General features: G+C 33.1%; 2 protein-coding genes across 6 annotated transcripts in view; both read left to right on the top strand.

Moving 5' to 3' along the window:
- The window catches only part of Kul (Kuzbanian-like), a 314,434-nt gene extending 311,760 nt beyond the window's left edge, over positions 1 to 2,674 (top strand). Inside the window, exon 17 of the mRNA XM_089094817.1 lies at positions 2,558 to 2,674. The gene's annotated coding sequence lies outside the window, so the exon portion shown is untranslated. The remainder of the gene's footprint in view (positions 1 to 2,557) is intronic.
- Positions 2,656 to 19,026, top strand: part of LOC148948903 (zinc finger Ran-binding domain-containing protein 2-like) — a 44,115-nt gene continuing 27,744 nt past the window's right edge. For 2 of the 5 annotated variants that reach the window (XM_089094822.1, XM_089094821.1), the window contains exons 1-3: positions 2,656 to 2,794; positions 13,772 to 13,902; positions 15,258 to 15,310. In XM_089094822.1, coding sequence (XP_088950948.1) covers positions 2,789 to 2,794; positions 13,772 to 13,902; positions 15,258 to 15,310 — 190 coding nt within the window. In that variant the 5' untranslated portion in view covers positions 2,656 to 2,788. Of the gene's footprint in view, positions 2,795 to 11,373; positions 11,419 to 11,456; positions 11,544 to 13,771; positions 13,903 to 15,257; positions 15,311 to 19,026 lie in introns of those variants that run through there. The other 3 variants (XM_089094823.1, XM_089094825.1, XM_089094824.1) reach the window with 3 other exon arrangements.

The following is a 19,026-nucleotide window of genomic DNA, read 5'->3' as shown; positions in this document are numbered from 1 at the left end:
CAATTTCGGAAAGTTTTAGGAAAAAAGATTTCAAGTTTCAGACAAAATTTCTGCCATTGAAATTAAATATTAATGAAGATGGAATCAATGATTGTTTTCCCTTGTTGCACCAGTTTATAATCTCCAATGCAAATAATCTGTCTTGCTATCTGAAATCCCTTTTTAAAGATCTCCAATCATAGCTTATCAGATAGTTCGAGAAATACTTTCAAGTAGATAGTATTGAGATTAACTAAAAAAAAACTTTTTCCACAAAATTTATTCAAGTGATTTATTAAAGTTTTAAAAGTGAAAACATTCAAAAAATCAGTAAGGTGCAAATTATATTCTGGCCTTGGGAAGGCACAGGGTTTTAAGCCCTACTCATGTTAATTTTTGCTCGTTTTGAGTTTGACTCGGTAATTTCTGTTCGTATTGGGTTTCATTTATTTTTCGATGCTGATTTGTGGTAGTTTTACGCTTGGTAGATTAAATAATTCTATTTTTGCTCATTTTTGGTTTAATTGGGTTCTTTGCTTTTCTTTGAAAAAATTATTTTGTGGAAAAAGTTTTTTTAGTTAATTTTGTTCGTTTTATATTGACATAGTCTTTTCAGAGAAAAAGAAAACAATAGTTTAATAGTTTAAATCTTTTCGGTTTTTCTTTAAGAATTTATAGTTTGCCTATGTGTATGCTGGAGAAACTTTTTCAACTAATTTTAACAACATACACCCTTTTAAAATCTGGACACAAATAGTAGTATTTAATTTAGCTTTATGCCTCCTCTAGTTGACTTGAAAAATAAAACTTAATACAACGGCAAAAAATTCTATCCATGACCTTTGACAGCCTGGATACGCTTATACTCTTTTGATTTACTTAAATTTTAAGAGCAGAAGTAGTAATAGAAGTAGCCCCGGAAGTTTGAACATGATACCCTCAGTTGTTTTTGGGATATTCCTGAGATGTCTTATTAGCAATCAACATACACACTTCTTCATTTAATGTTATATCAACATTTAGTTTTTAACTTAATGGATAAATTGCATAACTATGGGCTGTTGACCCACGCAATAGCCATAGAGATACAGTTACAAGACCGTATTGCTATGCTGAACAACATGGCTAACTCAAATTTTGATTGGAAGTGTTTGTAAAATTTTGAGCTAAAGAGGAGGGCTGATAGCCCTCTAATCACTTCTGACTCTTAAAAGGGGTACTAGAACTTTGAATTTCCCACCAAATTAGCTTCTATAAAATATCAATGATATTACCAGCTATGATAGTGAAGCGCTGCCAGTGTTATTGCTTGTATGCCCTTTAATACTTGCATGCGTCTAGTTTTTTCGTTTAATTGAAACTCCCCCTAAACGTTTCAACTTATTGCCCTTAGTGTCATTAGTTACAGTAACCGTAGAAGTAGTATCAAAAGTATACACATAGTGTCTTCTGGCTAGTTCAAAATCCGTCATAACCAGCTTACCCTGAAAGGTTTAACTTGATAATGTAAGCCGTTAATGTGATATTGCTTCGTCACCCTATTGACTATCTACATGATCATATTTCGTTTTGATATTCTTCAGCATCAGCCTAAATATTCCTTGAAAGGTTCACCTAAATACCCTTAGATTGTGTGGTAGCAATAGTTGTAGCAGCAGTAGTAGCATTAGTAGCAGTATGCACATAGAACCTTTTTTTCAACATCCCTTTCAACGGATGATGAAATTTTTAACTTAATACTGTCAACCAGCCCTGAAGCATTGCTGATACGTTTTTTTAACAACCTATGTGGGCATAGTGTCTTTTGATTTACTTCAATACAGTTACAATATTGCCCAAAATTTTCGCCTTAAAACCCTCCGGCTTTTAAGCAGTAGTAGTAGAACCAGTAGTTATAGTAGTACCAGTAGGAATAGAGTTAATAGTAGTAGTCTTAGCCTTAGTAGCAGTAGTAGCAGTAATAATAATAGTAGCATTAATAGCAGTATACACGTAGCATCTATTTTTCAACATTCCTTTCAACGTAAGTAGTGTGCTACTAACTGATCCTATACAAAAACTGTATAAACCGACCAGAATATCATATATATTACGACTATACATATCTTTACAGGCGAACGGTACAATGAAACTAACAGTTTGTTTCTTTAGGAATTTAACCTACTTTACAGAGAGGCATTAGAATTCTGTCAATTGACAGATTACATATTATTGACAGATTGTGTTAATGTCACCGGTTTCTTAACCCTTTCATCTATGAATTCTTAATTGTTATCATTTTCAAATATCTCTATGAGTATGATTGACAAGGTGAATCCTTCAAGGGTTAAATGATTAATTTTTTTATTTGGGTTGGGTGAAATCGATTTTACATTTTTATAGGAAATATATCATTGTTAGCATTTTTATAATGTATTATAAGGAAAGTAAATCTCAATCAAAACATCAAGGAATATAATGCCACACCGCCGTGTGAAACTGTACCTCTAACGTTTACATAGCTGATAAAGCTGAGCGGTTGGGGAAACATTTAGTTATTCAAATTTTGTCGAGTTATAATGAACGTAAAACATTCTAGTGTGCTCACATAGCTGGATGTCAAACCTGGCGAGGCTAAAAGTCACTTAGAGATGTTGTCTGCTGAATCAATATGACTAGGACCTCGGTTTGATCTTCTTTGACTTCATCTTATTAAGGAAATGGCACTTGTCTAAGATAGCGACCACACTCAAGTTCTTGAACTGAGTAAAACCAATTTCTGTGTCTGCATTCAGAGATAATTAGCTTAGTCTCGGTGAGATAAACTACTATGCAGGTATATTTTAATTAATTATCTAATTTATAGAGTTATTTAAGTTAAGTTAGGTATTTAATATAATGCGTTCTGGACGGCCTGCTTTCCATAATTCTTTTTTTGTAGTTTCCATAATTTTGTTACTAGTATTATATTCTCAAGATATTTTGGTATATTTCATTATGATTAACATAACTTCATTTGCATAACTTACGAACCATGCCCAAATGGGCTGTGGAGGTCATTTTATCACCACACGCACACACACACACACACACACACACACACACACACACACACACACATACACACACCAACACACACAAACACACACAAAAACACACACACACACAAACAAACACACACACACACACACACACATATACACACACATATATACACACACACAACACACACACACATACACACAGACACATACAGACACACAAACAAAAACACAAACACAACAACAAAAAAAAAGATAACAAAAGACACAACCCAACCCAAAACACCCAAACCCACACCAACCCCAACCCCACACACACACACACACACACACACACACCTCAGATTTATAACCTCAGAGCCACTATATTTAAAAAACTCATTTACCACCTGGAGCCTTATTATTTTTTAATCCTTTGAGTACTGTCGCTAATTCTTCCTCACCAAACAGATCTTCCATCACGTCCAAGGTATCATAAAATTTCTCGTTTTCCTCTATATCTTTTTTTGCAACTCTATCTCAGTTTAGCAAATCCTTAAAATGATCAGCCCATCTCTCTGTAACCCTTTCCTTGTCACTAATTATGGTCCTGTTCCTATCTTTAACTGGGACAAGTCCGGATTGACTACTCTTTCTCAATTGATTAACATGCCAATATAATATTTTACTATTATACCGTCTAGCTGCATCTTCCAGATCCTCGACAACTTTATCCATGGCTTCCACTTCACACCTCCTTATTTCATATTTTAATGCCTTCTCCACTTTCTTTCCATTCCCTTTGTTTTCATATGACCTATCACTCAGATAATTCTTGTACAAGTCCTTTCTACTTTCTATCAAACATAAAGTTTTTTCACAAATATTCTTAGCTGCAGTCCTAGCTTTCTTTCCAAGACATTTTCAGCAACTTCACACATTATTTTTCTAAAATTATACCAACTATCTTCCACATTGTCAAATTTTAAACTTTCAAGTTTAGTATTAAACTGGTCCTGGAAAGTTTTCTCAAATTCTATTCCTGGAGTCTACCATCATCATAACTTCCCGGAAGATAGTTACCCTTCCGAAATTTCAGCTTTAAATTAACTCTAGACACTACTAGATACTGATCTTTACTTTTAACATCAATAACAGCACTCCTATATACCCTATTATCTTGTATTGATCCTGCCAGACTTCAGTTTACTATAACATAATCTATAAGGTTTTCTGTTTTACCATCATGCGAATACCGTGTTAAATGAGCCATTTTATGACCAATCACCGTATTGTTTATAGGGAAACAAACACCGTATAGGGAAACAATATTAGAAGTTTTTTAAAATAACACATTATTAGATGGAAAATGAATTGTAATTTGGGTGTTAGCAGGTTTTTTGTATCCTTTCGGATGCAATAACTATTCTAGTAAGAATATTAATTCATTGAATTAAATAAAAAGTTTTTCTCTAATTTTGTCTTTTATTGGATTCACTGAATCCCATCCACTTGAATAGTTTATTGGCCCCTCCCCTCCCTCTCTAACGCTGAGACATAATCTGAGGCCAAATTTCGTCGCCAGGTTCTTTCCCATCTTAAACTTAGAATAAATTTTTTTTTAAGGAGGTTGTTTTTAATAATAAAAAGTCTTTGTATTTTTATTGAAAATTTTGAAAAGCGGCAAATCTGTCCCTTGTAGACATTGAAAATATATTTTGTAGCCCCTCCTACGTTTTTGTGCACTGACATCACTTCCACACATTGGGGGGAGCGGTATCTTCTTCTTCTTCTTCTATTTAACAGCAGGCGGGCTTTTCAGTAACACTATTTAGCCCTTTTCCTTTTGCTTCACTCTGTGGGCTACAGAGCTACTGGCTTGATTGCCTCATATTTATTAGATATATTCAGATATCTTTCAGCAGATCTTTCGACTCTAGGAGTTCAAATATAAGATGATAGATGTCGATTTCTATACTCTGTGTGCAGGTATAGTTGGCTAGGCTCTTGACTAATAGTGGGATTTTGTGGTGTTTGAAGTATTTTAACAGTTTAGAAAGCAAGGTATGTTGTGCAGACGTCAGCATATTACATTCAAATAGGCAATGGTCAATTGTTTCATTATTCATATTACAATGCCTGCAAAAAGGGGACAGGGGAATTGAACCACTTGAATTAGAAAACTTATATGAGAATGCAAAGAAATTTAGTCCATTTGTTCCAGAACGAATTCTATGATTAATTTTAGAAAGATACTTATTGGGAAAGGGGGAAAGGATAGGATTAATTTTATTAAAATCAATATCTGATAGCCTCCATCGGTAGATATTTCTAATTGGGATTGGTCTCCCACTCGGCTGGTCAATATTTATAGCATTTTTTGCTATTTCATCAACCTGATGATTACCACTTATGCCAGAGTGGCTAGGAATGTACTGAAAGTAAGTTTTTATGCCACTTGAAGCAAGATTATCAATAATACTGAGACAATGATAAGTATCAATGTCCAACTTATATTGAGGAGCTGAGGCCAGCAACTCAAGGCTTGATAAAGAGTCGGAATAGATGATAATATTATTCAAATTTTCAATGGAAGATTGGTTTTGCTTCAGGTATTCTAATGCCATGATTATGGCATTTAACTCAGCAGACATTATAGATAAATTATTAAATACTCTTTCGCTCATTGCAATTTTCAGGTGAGGAAGGAAAACACCACTTGCAACCTTCTCATTCATTTTTGACCCATCAACAAACATTTGCAAGTGATTTTTATAGGTAATTGTATTAAGTTCTGCAAATTTTTTCTGAACAAAAGCAATGGGGGTTAAATCTTTATTCCATTTTGAAAATTCAGTATTTATTATGGGAAATGACCAATTCCATGGAGGGGATTGGGGGAAAGTAGGTGCAATAGACTTTGCTGGTACAGGGAACTTCTTTTGAATATTGGCATACTCATCTGCAATACCTCTATACATGGCTGGATTTCTTAACCAATTATGTAATGTGTGTGAGCTATTTGATTCAATTTTTGTAAGATGTTTTATCAAGAGAAAGCTACGTCTATCCCTTATTGTTGTTAATCCACTCTCCATAAGCAGAAACTTGGTGCTTGTTGGTTTCCTAAGACCAAATATGAGACGTATTATATCATTTTGTGTTGTTTCAATTTTTTGCATCTGGGTCTTTGCACATGCACCATATACAATGAGCCCATAGTCAATATGGGGTCTTATATGTGATTTATAAAACTGGAGTAAGGTTTTCTCCTTACAACCCCAGGGTGTGGAAAGAAGTCTTTTTAGTATATTTGCTTTTCTATAACATTTTTTTATTGTGTTTGAAATGTGGAGGTGGAAATTAAGTTTTTGGTCAAGCATGAGACCTAGTTAATTAATATTATTATCTTCTGGAATAGTTGTTTTATTTAGAGTTAGTTTTGCATTAACATGGTTTCGCTTCCGGTGAAATTGAATTATTTTTGACTTTGTGGGTGCAATGGGTAAATCTGAATGTTGAGAGAATTTTTCAAACTGGAAAATTGACTTTTGCAGATTTGACTGTGCTATCTGAAAAGTGTTGCCAGATGACCATAGCACCAGATCATCAGCATATTGTAGATTCGTGTGGGGTAGGTTCATGTCCCAGAGATATAGGGCAAATAGGAGGCAACTGAGGACTGCTCCCTGAGGTAGGCCTTTGGATATTGTCTTTTGGGGTGAAGAGGCTGAACCAACACAAACAATGAAACTTCGCACTTCTATGAAGGATTTAATAAAGGATACTAGCTTGGGAGGTACTCCAAGGTTTGCAAGTTTATTTAAAAGGATTTGGTGGTTCACATTGTCATATGCTCCTTCAAAATCAAGGAAAGCTGCCACTAGGATATTATTTTTTGAGAAAGATTCATTTATTGCATTTGTTAGCAAAATGAAAGCATCTGTTGAGGAGTGGTATTTCCTGAATCCAGTTTGAGTGTGTGGGATCATGTTATTTTTCTCAACAAACCAGAGGAGTCTGTGATAAATCATTTTCTCCATTATTTTCCCCATCACAGGTGTAATCATTATGGGCCTATAAGACTCAGGGTTATCTTTTGGTTTATTTTTCTTTAGGATTGGTAGGAGGGACGAACATTTCCATATATTGGGGAACCTAGAGGATGCCCAAGCGTGATTATAACAATTTAGCAGTTCTTGTTTGTATGAAGGTGTGAGATTCTTTATCCATGTAGGGTGTATATTGTCATAGCTGCTGCTAGTTTTGGACCTAATATGATGTATTGCATTATTCAATTCCTGGATTGAAAATGGATTAGTTATGTACTCCGATCCTGGGCGTGGTTGGTAACTAGGGTTCATAGGAATTGTGGACAGATTGCTTTGATTGTTTGATGTTAGCTTATTAACAAAAAGAGTTGCAAATAGGTTAGCCTTTTCAATATCATTGTCATAATGGGTATTATTATGTATAAGCTCATACAGGAGTGGGTTGGGAGAAGTCTTTTTCCCACATATGTGGCTTATGACTTTATGTATAATTGGCTCATGCGTTTCTCTGGAGAGATTATTTGCAAAAGTATTCCAGTATTTATATTTAGCATCTATTATAGTCCTTTTTAGATTAGATTCTGCTTGTAATTTTTTTAAATATGTAGTAGGTGTTGGTTTTTTTATGAATTCTGTCCTAGCTGCCTTTTTTATCTTCCATTTATTTAGGCACTCATTTGTCCACCATGCTTTAGGAATTTGTTTAGGGAATGTTTTCTTAGGTGTTGTCCTGGGGATAGTATGATTAGCTGTATTTATTAGTAAAGATGTCATGGCTTCAGCATGTGTGTCAACTGTTGTGTTAGAAATGCATGAACTTTGGGTGAAACTTGTAATTTCATCATTTAGCTTATTTTGGAAAATAGACCAATTTGCTTTAGTGTTGATATATTTGGAGGTATTAGATGAAGTTTCAGCAGGTTCATTTAGGGAGCAAACTATAGCAAAGTGGTCTGTACACAGACTATCAATTTTATTTATGTAAATTTTTTTCAAAAAATTTAAAGACACAATTTGTAGGTCAATTGTGGAGAATTTGGCACTTTTGAGGTTAAAATATGTATTTAGATTTGGAGGGGTAGCAACAGCTAATTCATTATTATTTGAAGTCATATGCTCAATAAATTTACCAGCTTTATTTGCTGGTTTATTCCCCCACAAAAGGCTGTGGGCATTGAAATCACCACAAATAATGATGTTTTTTATCATATTAGAATTATTTATATAATTAAAGAAATCCTTGGCATCTGAAGTTTGGCCATTAGGGTTATAAAAGCTTATTATGTAGGTTTTTAAATTATTCAGCCAAACACTTATACCAATTACATCAACATCATTTTCAAAATCTGGAAAATTGATGCCACAAAATTTTATATTATTATTAACTAATAAAGCTACACCACCTCCTTTTCTCTCTGAAGATCTATCCTTTCTCAGGATAGTGTATCCCAGAGACTTAATTTGTTGATTTTGGGTTAAATGAGTTTCCTGGAGGCAAGCAATATTAATGGAATTATTATTCATAAATGATATTAGTTCATTTAGCTTATTTTCTGTGAGTGATTCTTACATTCCATTGGAGTATTGATAAATGTTGTGTTGTTGATTTATTCTTCATATGACTGTGTATCAATGTTCAGCTTTGTTAAAAGTAAAGCAAGATCTTTTTTTGCTTGAATGAGCATATCATCTGGGATGTAGATTTTTGCCAATTCTGCAATAATCTTTGTTTTCTGTAGTTGATGTAAGTTCATGGCCTGAACTGCATTAGAGTTTAGACTGAATAAGCATATATTTGGGGATTGCATTTTTGGTAGTGCATCCTGTTTGTGGGTTAAGGGATTGATTCCTGGTAGTGTTTCTGGTTTATTTCTTCTTGGGAGGGAGGGCCAGGCTGGCCTCATCTCACCGGAAAACAAGGCTTGCTGGCTTGGTGATTCCTTCTAATAGGGATTTGAGCTAGGGGGCTTAGAAGATGTTGTTTTATATAGGGGGCTTGATGCATTTGGGGCATTTGACTTGTGGGATTTGGTTGGTTTCATTACAGGCTTTATTTGGTATTGTTGGTCAGAATTTGCTTCCATTGCTGCAAAGGGGTATGGGATGTCCTTCTCTGTTGATATTTTGAGTGTTAGAGCTCTTTTCTTGTATGCAGGGCATAATGATTTATTTGTAGATTCATGTGGACCTTTGCAATTGATGCATGTAGGCTGGGTGTTTTTGCAAGTTGTCAGCTCTTTAGGATGGAAAGATTTACAATTACTACACTCTTGGAGAATTTCATTGCATTTGTTTGTCGTGTGTCCCAGTTTGAAACACTTCTGACACTGAATAGGCTTAGGTTTGTATTCTTTGTGTGGTTTGATTTGCCCAAATAGGAATAATTTTTCTGGGATATCAATTTTATCCTTTAGTGTGAATAAGAAGGATCTACTAGTTTTTAGGCCAGTAGAATTAGGTTTTCCAAGTTGGGTAACATCCTCAACTGGGATTGTGTTTCCAGCCCTATCTGAGAGGCCTTCTTTTAACTCCTGAGTAGATATCTCTGGGGGAACATTGTAAACTACAATTTTTGTTGGTGATTGTTTTGGTTTCCAATTAGAAGCAATAATTGGGATATTCAGAAGGGATTTAAGGTTAATTATTGTATCTGCTGATTTCTGATCTTCTACAGCTATAAGCAGAGATCCATCATGGTTAATGTTAAGAGAGAACATTGATTTTAGCAATTTAAAAATTGCAACTCTTATTGCAGTGATCATTTTTATTTCAAAGGGGGTAGTGGGAGTAATTTTAAAGTAAATTCGTAAGTTTTTGGAGGGAGGATCTTGGGCAGGGAGAGGGGAAATGCTTTTAATTGGGGAGATTTTTTTTCTTTTTTTAGAGCTTCTAGAGAGGACCTCTTGAAACCCATTATCATCATTTATGGTTGCATTAGGACCTACAGTTATCATTGTCGTATTCTCCGAATCGGAGCCATCATTAGAACTTTCAGATAATGTGCTTGACCAGCCATAATGGGTATCTTTCATTATGGAATTTGATTTGGGATCTGGGGGGACGTTTTTTTTTTGAGGACTTCTGAACAATTCCTATTGGAAAAAGCATTAAAAAAAAAAATAAAAAAAAAAAAACAAGGGAAAATAGATGATATCAAACCGTCTGCACAATAATATTGGAAGGATAAACACCACAGTATAGCCCTGAGGATGACTTGAGCAGGATAGGTTTGGTACAACTACTGATTAGAAGCGATAATAATCAAGAAAATATATTTCGATTTTCTTGTACGGTTGTTCAGTGTTCTTCGACATCACTGACATCACTTCCACACATTGGGGGGAGCGGTATCAGTATATAGCCCAAATTGTATTCTTCTTCTTCTTCTAATTCACAGCAGGCGGGCTATTCAGTTGATACTATTTAGCCCTTTTCTTTTTGCTTCACTCTGTGGGCAACAGAGCTACTGGCTTGGTTGTCTCTTATTTATTAGATATTTTCAGATATCGTTCAGTAGATCTTTCGACTCAAGAAGTTCAAATATAAGATGATAGATATCAATTTCTGTGCTGTATATTTACCATGTTTTATTCCGTTCCTCTATTTCTTCAACGTTGATTCAACTTCGGATGTTAAGTAGAAACATGAGTGACGCATGGCAAAATATATTATTTGGGAAATATATTTCCACGTTGGGAGGGGTGGAGGTAAAATAAACTGAAGTGCTCTTAGGAATGATCTATGAAGGTGTTTTAAGATTTTATGGAGCTGAGATAAAAATTTGCATGGTATTTCCTTCTCCTTGGTCCCAATCGTGCGTTGAAACGACAACAACTAATAGCATAACGTTAAAAGCAAAAGTTTGGGACGCTAATTAGTAATTTTTGAATTAACCTGTCAAATTATCAGTAATATTTAGTTTTCTGTATAGCTAAATCAAACAATTCATGATAATTGTTCAGTTGTTAGGAGCAAGTCAAACCAATTTTAACCAAAAAACTGAAGAAACCGTTTTTATAACAAACAGTACATCAAGAAATTGGATTGCTAAGTTGACTCCAAGTATATGCAATTTATTAGGTTTAATGTTACTTTGGCTCTAAAAGTGGTCACAGGCAGATCCGTCCAGAGGGTGGGATTTGACCCCCCCCCATTTTTATATTGTTCATAAAACGTAACAAAAAACATAGAACTAATTTTTCATGCTTTTCTTTTTCATGCTCCCTGAACAAAAATTTTGGCTACGTCCCTGGTTACAGGTTTCTGACGAATTTCACAGTTTTTCGTGACTTTTTTCACAGGTTAAAGAAGTTCGTCATGGCAATACTTTTTTTCTCTACTCTAAAAGAAGAAGTGGAACCTTAAGAACGCTGAGCCAGGAAAACAGAAGAAGAATTGAAGAAGAAGAAGAAGAAGAAGAAACAGATATAACACTGCAGGTGGCCTATTAACAAGAGAGCAAGACCATTTAACTTTTAAATCAACTTTGTTTGCAAATAGCCCGTAATATTTGGTACAATGGCATTTGCATTTCAGCCCCCTCCCCCCTATTGGAGCTAGATATATCCCATTTTCAGTAGGCCTAGCTGGTTTCTATTTGCAGTGGACATCCACCATATGGCTAATATGGGATTAAAGTTCATTTGTGATGCAAATGGATGTTATATTTAGATTGAGGATACAATTCTAGGTATATATTTGCACATTTGGGGGGGGGGGTGGTTGTAGCCTATCTGTTCTGTGAATATAGGCCTATAGGTCCTAAGAAATTCATGAGTTTCTTAGAAAAACAAGGAAAGAAGTGAAGATAAAGGCTCTCCCCCTGCAAAATATGTTAGCTAAGATTATTTTGCATAGGCTATTATGGAGTAAGAATTGTTTTCTTAATATGTTTCCTTATGTCCAGCTGGACTCCTAGGCTTAAAATACTGGTTGACCAGTTGGCTAATTGAAAGAATTATATATATATATATATATATATATATATATATATATATATATATATATATATATATATATATATATATATATATAGGCTATATATATATATATATATATATATATATATATATATATATATATATATATATATATAGGGTAAGACACCCAGCAGTTGGACACTTTAATCACTTTGAAAACTTTTTGACATTTAAACTACTCTAATTACTGTATTATACCACCTAGAAACTTAATTTTTGTATCAAAAAATTTCTGAAGAGTTTCTGAACAAGTAGGTTACTAATTCAAATAGGTTCACTTGTACAGCGCCTCCTATTTTTGAATTTACTAACAAGTGACAATTCTGCCTAAACTCGGACATACAAACGGCTCATTGTAAATTTGTTATTAAAATAGTATAAAAGATTCAGTCCAAGAATAGGCAGGTGGCCGACTACTGGGTGTCTTACCCTATATACTGTCAAGTTAGCCATCTGGTGGTATCCCATTTGCAATTAATGTTCATCCCTGAAGGTTGATGAAAACCATTTTGTTTTTTTAAAGAGAATGGTTTGGCTGTTAATGAACAAAATTAATTTGGCTAGCCTACAGTCATTTGCAACAGAGTTATTGAATACAGAGATAGCCTAATCATAGGATAAGTACATAGCTATAAAAATTTGCTAATTCTATTAAATCACATTGTTCTAGGCTATGTTTCTAGAGCATTTCTCATCAATAGTCGATTTATAAAAAAAAAAAAAAAAATGCCAATTTGTTTGTTAAACCAAAATTAAATTTTGTTCAACCAAAATTGTACAATTTCAAAATTAAATTTCATTATTCTGCAATTGGTAGGCCTAAATATTTTGCAGTTCATATTATTGACTTACAAATAAAGTGAGCATACCACTCAAGGTAAATATCTACCAAATCATATTATTGAGTTAGGAATAAAGTGAATACACCATTCAATGCCTTTTTTTATGCTGATTATGAATATACTAAGCATTTCTATCAGAAATGAATTTCAGCCCCCCCCCCTATATAGGCTATACCTAACCTAACCCTGAATTGGCATATATAGGGGGGGGGCTGAAATTCATTTCTGATAGAAATGCTTATTATATTTGTAATCAGCATAAAAAAGGCATTGAATGGTGTATTCACTTTAGTCCTAACTCAATAATATGATTTGGTAGATATTGACCACCACTCAATGCCTCTTTTATGCTCTTTACAAAAATAATAATCCCTTCTATTGCAAATTCAAATTACCCCCCCCCCCCCTAGTGTGAAAAATATACCCTGAATTGTAACCACAAAAAGAAGTTATCAACACTAGTTAAGTTATTAAAAAGTGGTTAAAAATATGTCACTAGTTTATAAATAAGTTGTTCAGGAGTAACATATTCCAAAAATACTTATTTATAACAATTCAAACCTCATTTTTGATGCAACTCAAATAGGCTAGGATAAAATGGTTTCCTACTATTTCAAGTTTTTCAAATGCTGTTGAAAAAATAGTGTGGAATTTTGTGATTAGAAACTTTGCCATTGATAGTTCAGGGTATATTCCAATTCAGGGTATATATTTGCACATTGGGGGGGGGGGTAAATTTGAATTTGCTATAGAAGCCATTATTATATTTGTAAAGAGCATAAAAAAGGCATTGAGTTGTATGTTCACTTTATTCATAAGTCAATAATGTGGACTACAAAATATTTACCCTGCAATCTTCTCTAGTTGGCTCTTTTTATTTAAAATAAAGCTTTATATTTTATGAAGTCTTCTTTTTACAGTTAGAAGAGATTGGATTCAAGGACAAAGTTAAGAATCTTCCATCACACTACCCTTATTATTGTAATTTAATAACTATGAGTAGCAGAAGCCACTCTAGAACTGATGGTGACTGGATATGTCCAAATTCAAAGTAAGTGAAGACAATTGTAGCATTCCATTTTTCAAAAGTTTTTAGGCTTAGACTACAAGTTATGATTTTCCTAAGTATTGGAATCTAGGGATTAGAAACATTTATGAAATATAAATTTTAGTTGGTTTCCAGTTCACTATTTCATAACAAATGTGTTCTTTATTTAATATTTTTGTTGTCAGTTATTTTTCTATTGCATCAATAGGTTTCAACCTTGATAGATCCTTTTTAAATAGATGCAAAACATTTTGGAACTAGCTTTTTTTTATTTATGTACAACATGCAGTTCTAGTAGCTGATATAGTAGGCCTAATTAGACTATACCATTAAATTTAGCATGCCTGAATAGAAGTTTCAAGCTCTTATTTACATTTTATGGGGGGAGGGGGTGGTGAAGCATGTTAAGGGATGTATACTATTAATAGTTATACTTTTCATCTTCAAACTGGCCAATTTTATAGAGATTATAACTTGTATTTTCTATAAGAAAATTATTTGTTTATAAGGATTGAAGTTTTAACTGGCATTCTTTCAATAATCTTTATGAAAAATAGGAATATGATCCTACTTTCTGTGGCTATAAAGAAGAGAATACTAAGATAGATAAGGTTCTTATGGAAGAAGGAAGAATAGATGTAAGCCCAATTGGATTATACAATTAAATTTGACATGCCTTAGCAGAGATTTCAAGTCTTATATACCATTGTTTACTATGTTTACATAGTAAACACAGTGATTAATTTAAAAGGTAGCCTTTTATAACTTGAATTTTTAGAAAAAATTCTTATTTATAATCACTGAAGTTTCTAAGTACTTACTGACCTTCTTTCAATAGGCTGTATGGAAAGGGGAGTTTTATCCTACTTTTAGGGCTATAAAGAAGGGAATGTTAAGATGGATAGGTAGGGTTTTCAGGGATAAATAGAGATAGGTTGCCAAAATTTTAATTTTTAGTAATTATAGCCTAGTTACATTTGGATGTTAGTTGGAAGGGTTGTATATCAAACAATAAGCTTTCCAAAACTGGTCTGATCCTACTCTCCTGGGCTGGTAAAGTCAAATTTCACAAACTAATTATGATAGGTCACCAAATATTGTGCTTTTTGGTAATCTATCTAGGGCCAAATGAAAAGAGGACAACATAAAATGAGATGGGAAGAGGTCATAAGGAAAGATAGTTCTTTTAAAGCAAGGAGTAATTTTATGGGTAGGAATTAATTGGGAATTTTGAATAGACCAGGGTAAAATGGGAGTATTTTTAGCTGTTTTGACCTCAGGTGGCTAATTGCCATGATAAGTTGTTAGTATTTCCAAATATATTATTATGGCCTTATTAATGTTTTATGTAATTCTAGATGTGGAAACATGAATTTTGCAAGAAGAAGTGTATGCAATAGATGTGGCAAAGGTATGGTAGCAAGGTAGTGTACTTTTATAAATTAGAATATTATAAACTCTCTGTGCTTTTAAACTCATCTTAATCTGTTCCTTTTTAAGACACTACCAATAATTAATGAGTAATGAAAGGGATGAACATGTCTTGGTTGTTATGTGCACATTTTTTATGTTGAAAATTGAACTTCTAAAGAAAAAGGGAAACATGCTAATTTTTATACTTTTTCTGTGGGTTCTGTGCTTGGCCCAAAATCAAAAGGACTTTTGTCACTTTTTCATAATCTTACAGGAGAAAAAGTAAGGATTTTATTGTTTTGGCAAAAATGTTTTTTCTTCAAGGGTTTAATTAAAAAAAGACTATACAGCTTAAAAAGTTTAGCTGAATAATATGGATTCAATTAGGTGAATGTGCATAAAACTGAGGTTGCTAGTTTTTATACTAGAGGTAATTTCTGTATAAAATCAAAATAGAAACAGCAGGTGTTAGTTTGATATTGCATAAAATGACAAAAGAAAAATTATTACAAATATACAAGTTTATCATAAACAAAACATATAAATCGAATAAGCAAATACCAGAGATATTTTCAAATGCAGTAAAAAAACAAATTCACATCAAAAAAATAAGCAAAAGACAGGACAAAACTGAGAAATTTGGCATATAGTGCTCAAAGTTAAATACTTTTGGGGAGTGTTGGTGTTTCATCTAGGCTCCCAAGAAAAAAATTTCTGCAAAGTCAATGTTTGGACACTCACCTATTAGGCATTTTTTCTTATATTCTTGCTCATTTTCAGAAAGTGCTATATAGACCCTTTCTTTTCAGGCCTGACAATATGTATAATTCAAAAGTGTGGGGTGTGCCCTTTGGCAGTTTTTTTTCAAAAAACCCTCATATATTTCTTGCCCTCAAGGGTGCCAACAGAAATTTTCAAAGAAATAGGTGGGTACATAGAGCTGGAAAAATTCCAGAGTATGCATCAGGTTTGAAAAACAAAGCTTGCCAGAAAATTTTCATACCTTGTTAAAACGTTTTATATTATTATAATTGTTCTGTCTTCTATGAGGAGCAGGGTCAATCCCCTCTCTGTACTTCCCTAGGGGTGCCTCCAGTTTCACTGTTCATCAGAGTTTGTAAACCTGCACATTCAGAATTTATGTACTATGCTTTAGAAACACTGTTTTCTAAATGTAACAATTACATTTTGTAAGCTAGTTTTCAGGTACAGAATAATTCCCAAGGCTGCCAGTAGCAGAGTTCAACAAAATTCCAAAAACTGCTAACACTTCAGCAGAACAACTTGTATTTTGACAGCTTTTCTTTGAGCAAAAAGTATTTTATATGTAAAAATGGTATTTTCAGATGAAATCTGCCAACACATTTGAAAACTGCCAAGTAGCATTGTTACTATGCTACCCCACTTTTTGCACAGCAGTTAGTTTGTAACTTTGAACTTAGATGCAGAAAGAGACATAAGAAAAAAAACAACAAAATACAACAAAGTAATTTAATAATAATACATGTGGAGATATTTAGGTGATGTAGAAAATATAGAAGATAAAGGGCATGGAAAGGAACAAAAGTAGAGAAGCTTCAAAAAAAATAAATACAAGTTTTATTAGGAACGTATTCTGTGTATAAACATTAATCTAGACATTTCAAATATGTTTTAGATGTTGATTATTTCATATTTATAGCAATAAAGTTTTTTGAACAGAAAACTCTTTAAATCTATTTTGCTACTTTAATGCTATTTATATCATGCATATGTTGTTTTGTTTAATTGTTTTTTTTTGTAATTGACTGAGTTGCTTCAAATACAGTTTTTAATATTATTTTAACATACCCCCCCCCTTTCCTACTTTCCCTTAGCATTTCAGCTGTGTCCACATTTGTCAAAAGTTGTATTACTTTTGCGCTGTTTTTGGTTGTCATTAATACACAACATGCATTTTTACACTGAATTGATTCTAAGCAGTTATCCATTTTTTTCATATTTTAAGATATATAATTGAGTCTATATATAAAATGTAAAGTTGGTAAAATGTAAAATTTCACTTCAACTACCAAAAAGCAACTACTTCAACTACCAAAAACCATATGTGGTGCTTCACCTGTCAATAGTTTAGAGCGCACGGTCATAAAGATTGACCCCAAGGTCACATTAAAAAATGCTATGTCATTATTTTCTTGTATAGGGTTCTGAGCAACTGCATGTTCAAGAAAGAAAATGAGTTCCGCCAAAAATTATTTATTTAAATGAACTAAACTAATTAATTGAACTTTCTCTTGGTTAAGTAAAAACTAGTTTCCTGATGCATTAATTAGGTTGTGATTTGATAAATTAGAAATTAATTAAATTATTTATTGAATTTTCTCAATTAGATATGATAGATATTTATTGGAAAAAAGACTATCACAAACCCTAGTGGACCGAATTTGCATTTGTCGGTAAAAAAAAAATACAATAACAAAATAATAAAATAACAACATATATTACCATTACCACTGTAATGAAACACAACAGGTAACAGTCAGAAAATACAAAAGTCATAAATATAGGTCATAATTATAAATACTTTATAGGTTATAATATGAAAAAATAAAAAGAATAACAAAATAAAATAACCAAATTTTCAAAAATTAAAAAATAATATACACAAAACAATTAAAATTTTTGGCAAACTTAGAGGTCATGATTTTGGTTGATTGTATTTGTAAAAAAGAGAATAAAAGTTTTTGTTATAATGTAAGGTAGAAAATGGTATGGGAGAAAGGATGGGGATGGGGGTGGCAATTTCTTTTGGGTGAGTGGCAGCTAGGAATGAGGTTTTCGGTACGTGGGTTTATTTGTGCTGACTTCCCAAAACAGAGGCACAAATTTTTTCTTCTGTACTCGAAGATATCAAGCTTTGAAGTTTTAAGGATGTATGAATGGGATCTTGCCTTGTATTTTGTTTATTTATAAATTTAAATTTATTTTATTCATTTGAATAATTCAAATCGCTTTTGTTCTGTGTATGAAATCACAATGTTGTCCATTATAATTGGGTCCATCCAAAGTGGATTACAATGCAATCAATATTTTTAAAGCAGAATAAAACTAAGATGCTAGGCCGTAGGAGAACATGGAGCCAAAAGATAAAAATCCCTAGACTTAAACCATGTGGATGATTTGAGTGTCTTAGATAAAATGTTAGTGAAATTAATCAAATAAGTTGAAGGTGCAAGAATAGGTTTGAAAAAGTAATGTTACCAAGGTTAAAGAGAGAAAGATGGAATGTTACAAGGTTGAAAAGGGAATGCTGTCTCTCCCCTCTCTCTTTATCTTTCACTCTCTGTTCTATGATCCCTCCCCTATTTGACAGCTGTCACACCATAAGTCCTTACTAACAATAAATAGAAACATGGTACCAAGAGACAAAACTATCCTAGACTTGAACCATGTGGGTGATTTGAGTGTCTTAGATATTATGTTAGTTAAATGAATGAAATGAGTTCTAGGTGCAAGATTAGGATTGAAAAGTAATGTTAAGAAGATTAAGTTGCTTAGACTAGGAACAAATACAGGTAAAGAGGGGATGCTCTATCTCTTTCTTTCTCCCCCTCTTTTTTTCTCTCTTTCTCCATCTGTGACTCCTTTCCTATTTGAGGACTATCACATCATAGTTTCTGATTTACAGTAAATGAAAAATTATTGATAATTAAGTAAATTCAATTTCGCTACAAT

This window comes from Artemia sp. Qi Xiang Cuo, chromosome 9 (genome assembly GCF_049724085.1).
Source record: "Artemia sp. Qi Xiang Cuo chromosome 9, ASM4972408v1, whole genome shotgun sequence".
Classification (NCBI taxonomy): Eukaryota; Metazoa; Arthropoda; class Branchiopoda; order Anostraca; family Artemiidae; genus Artemia; species Artemia sp. Qi Xiang Cuo.
This window is presented reverse-complemented; position numbering and strand designations above follow the sequence as displayed.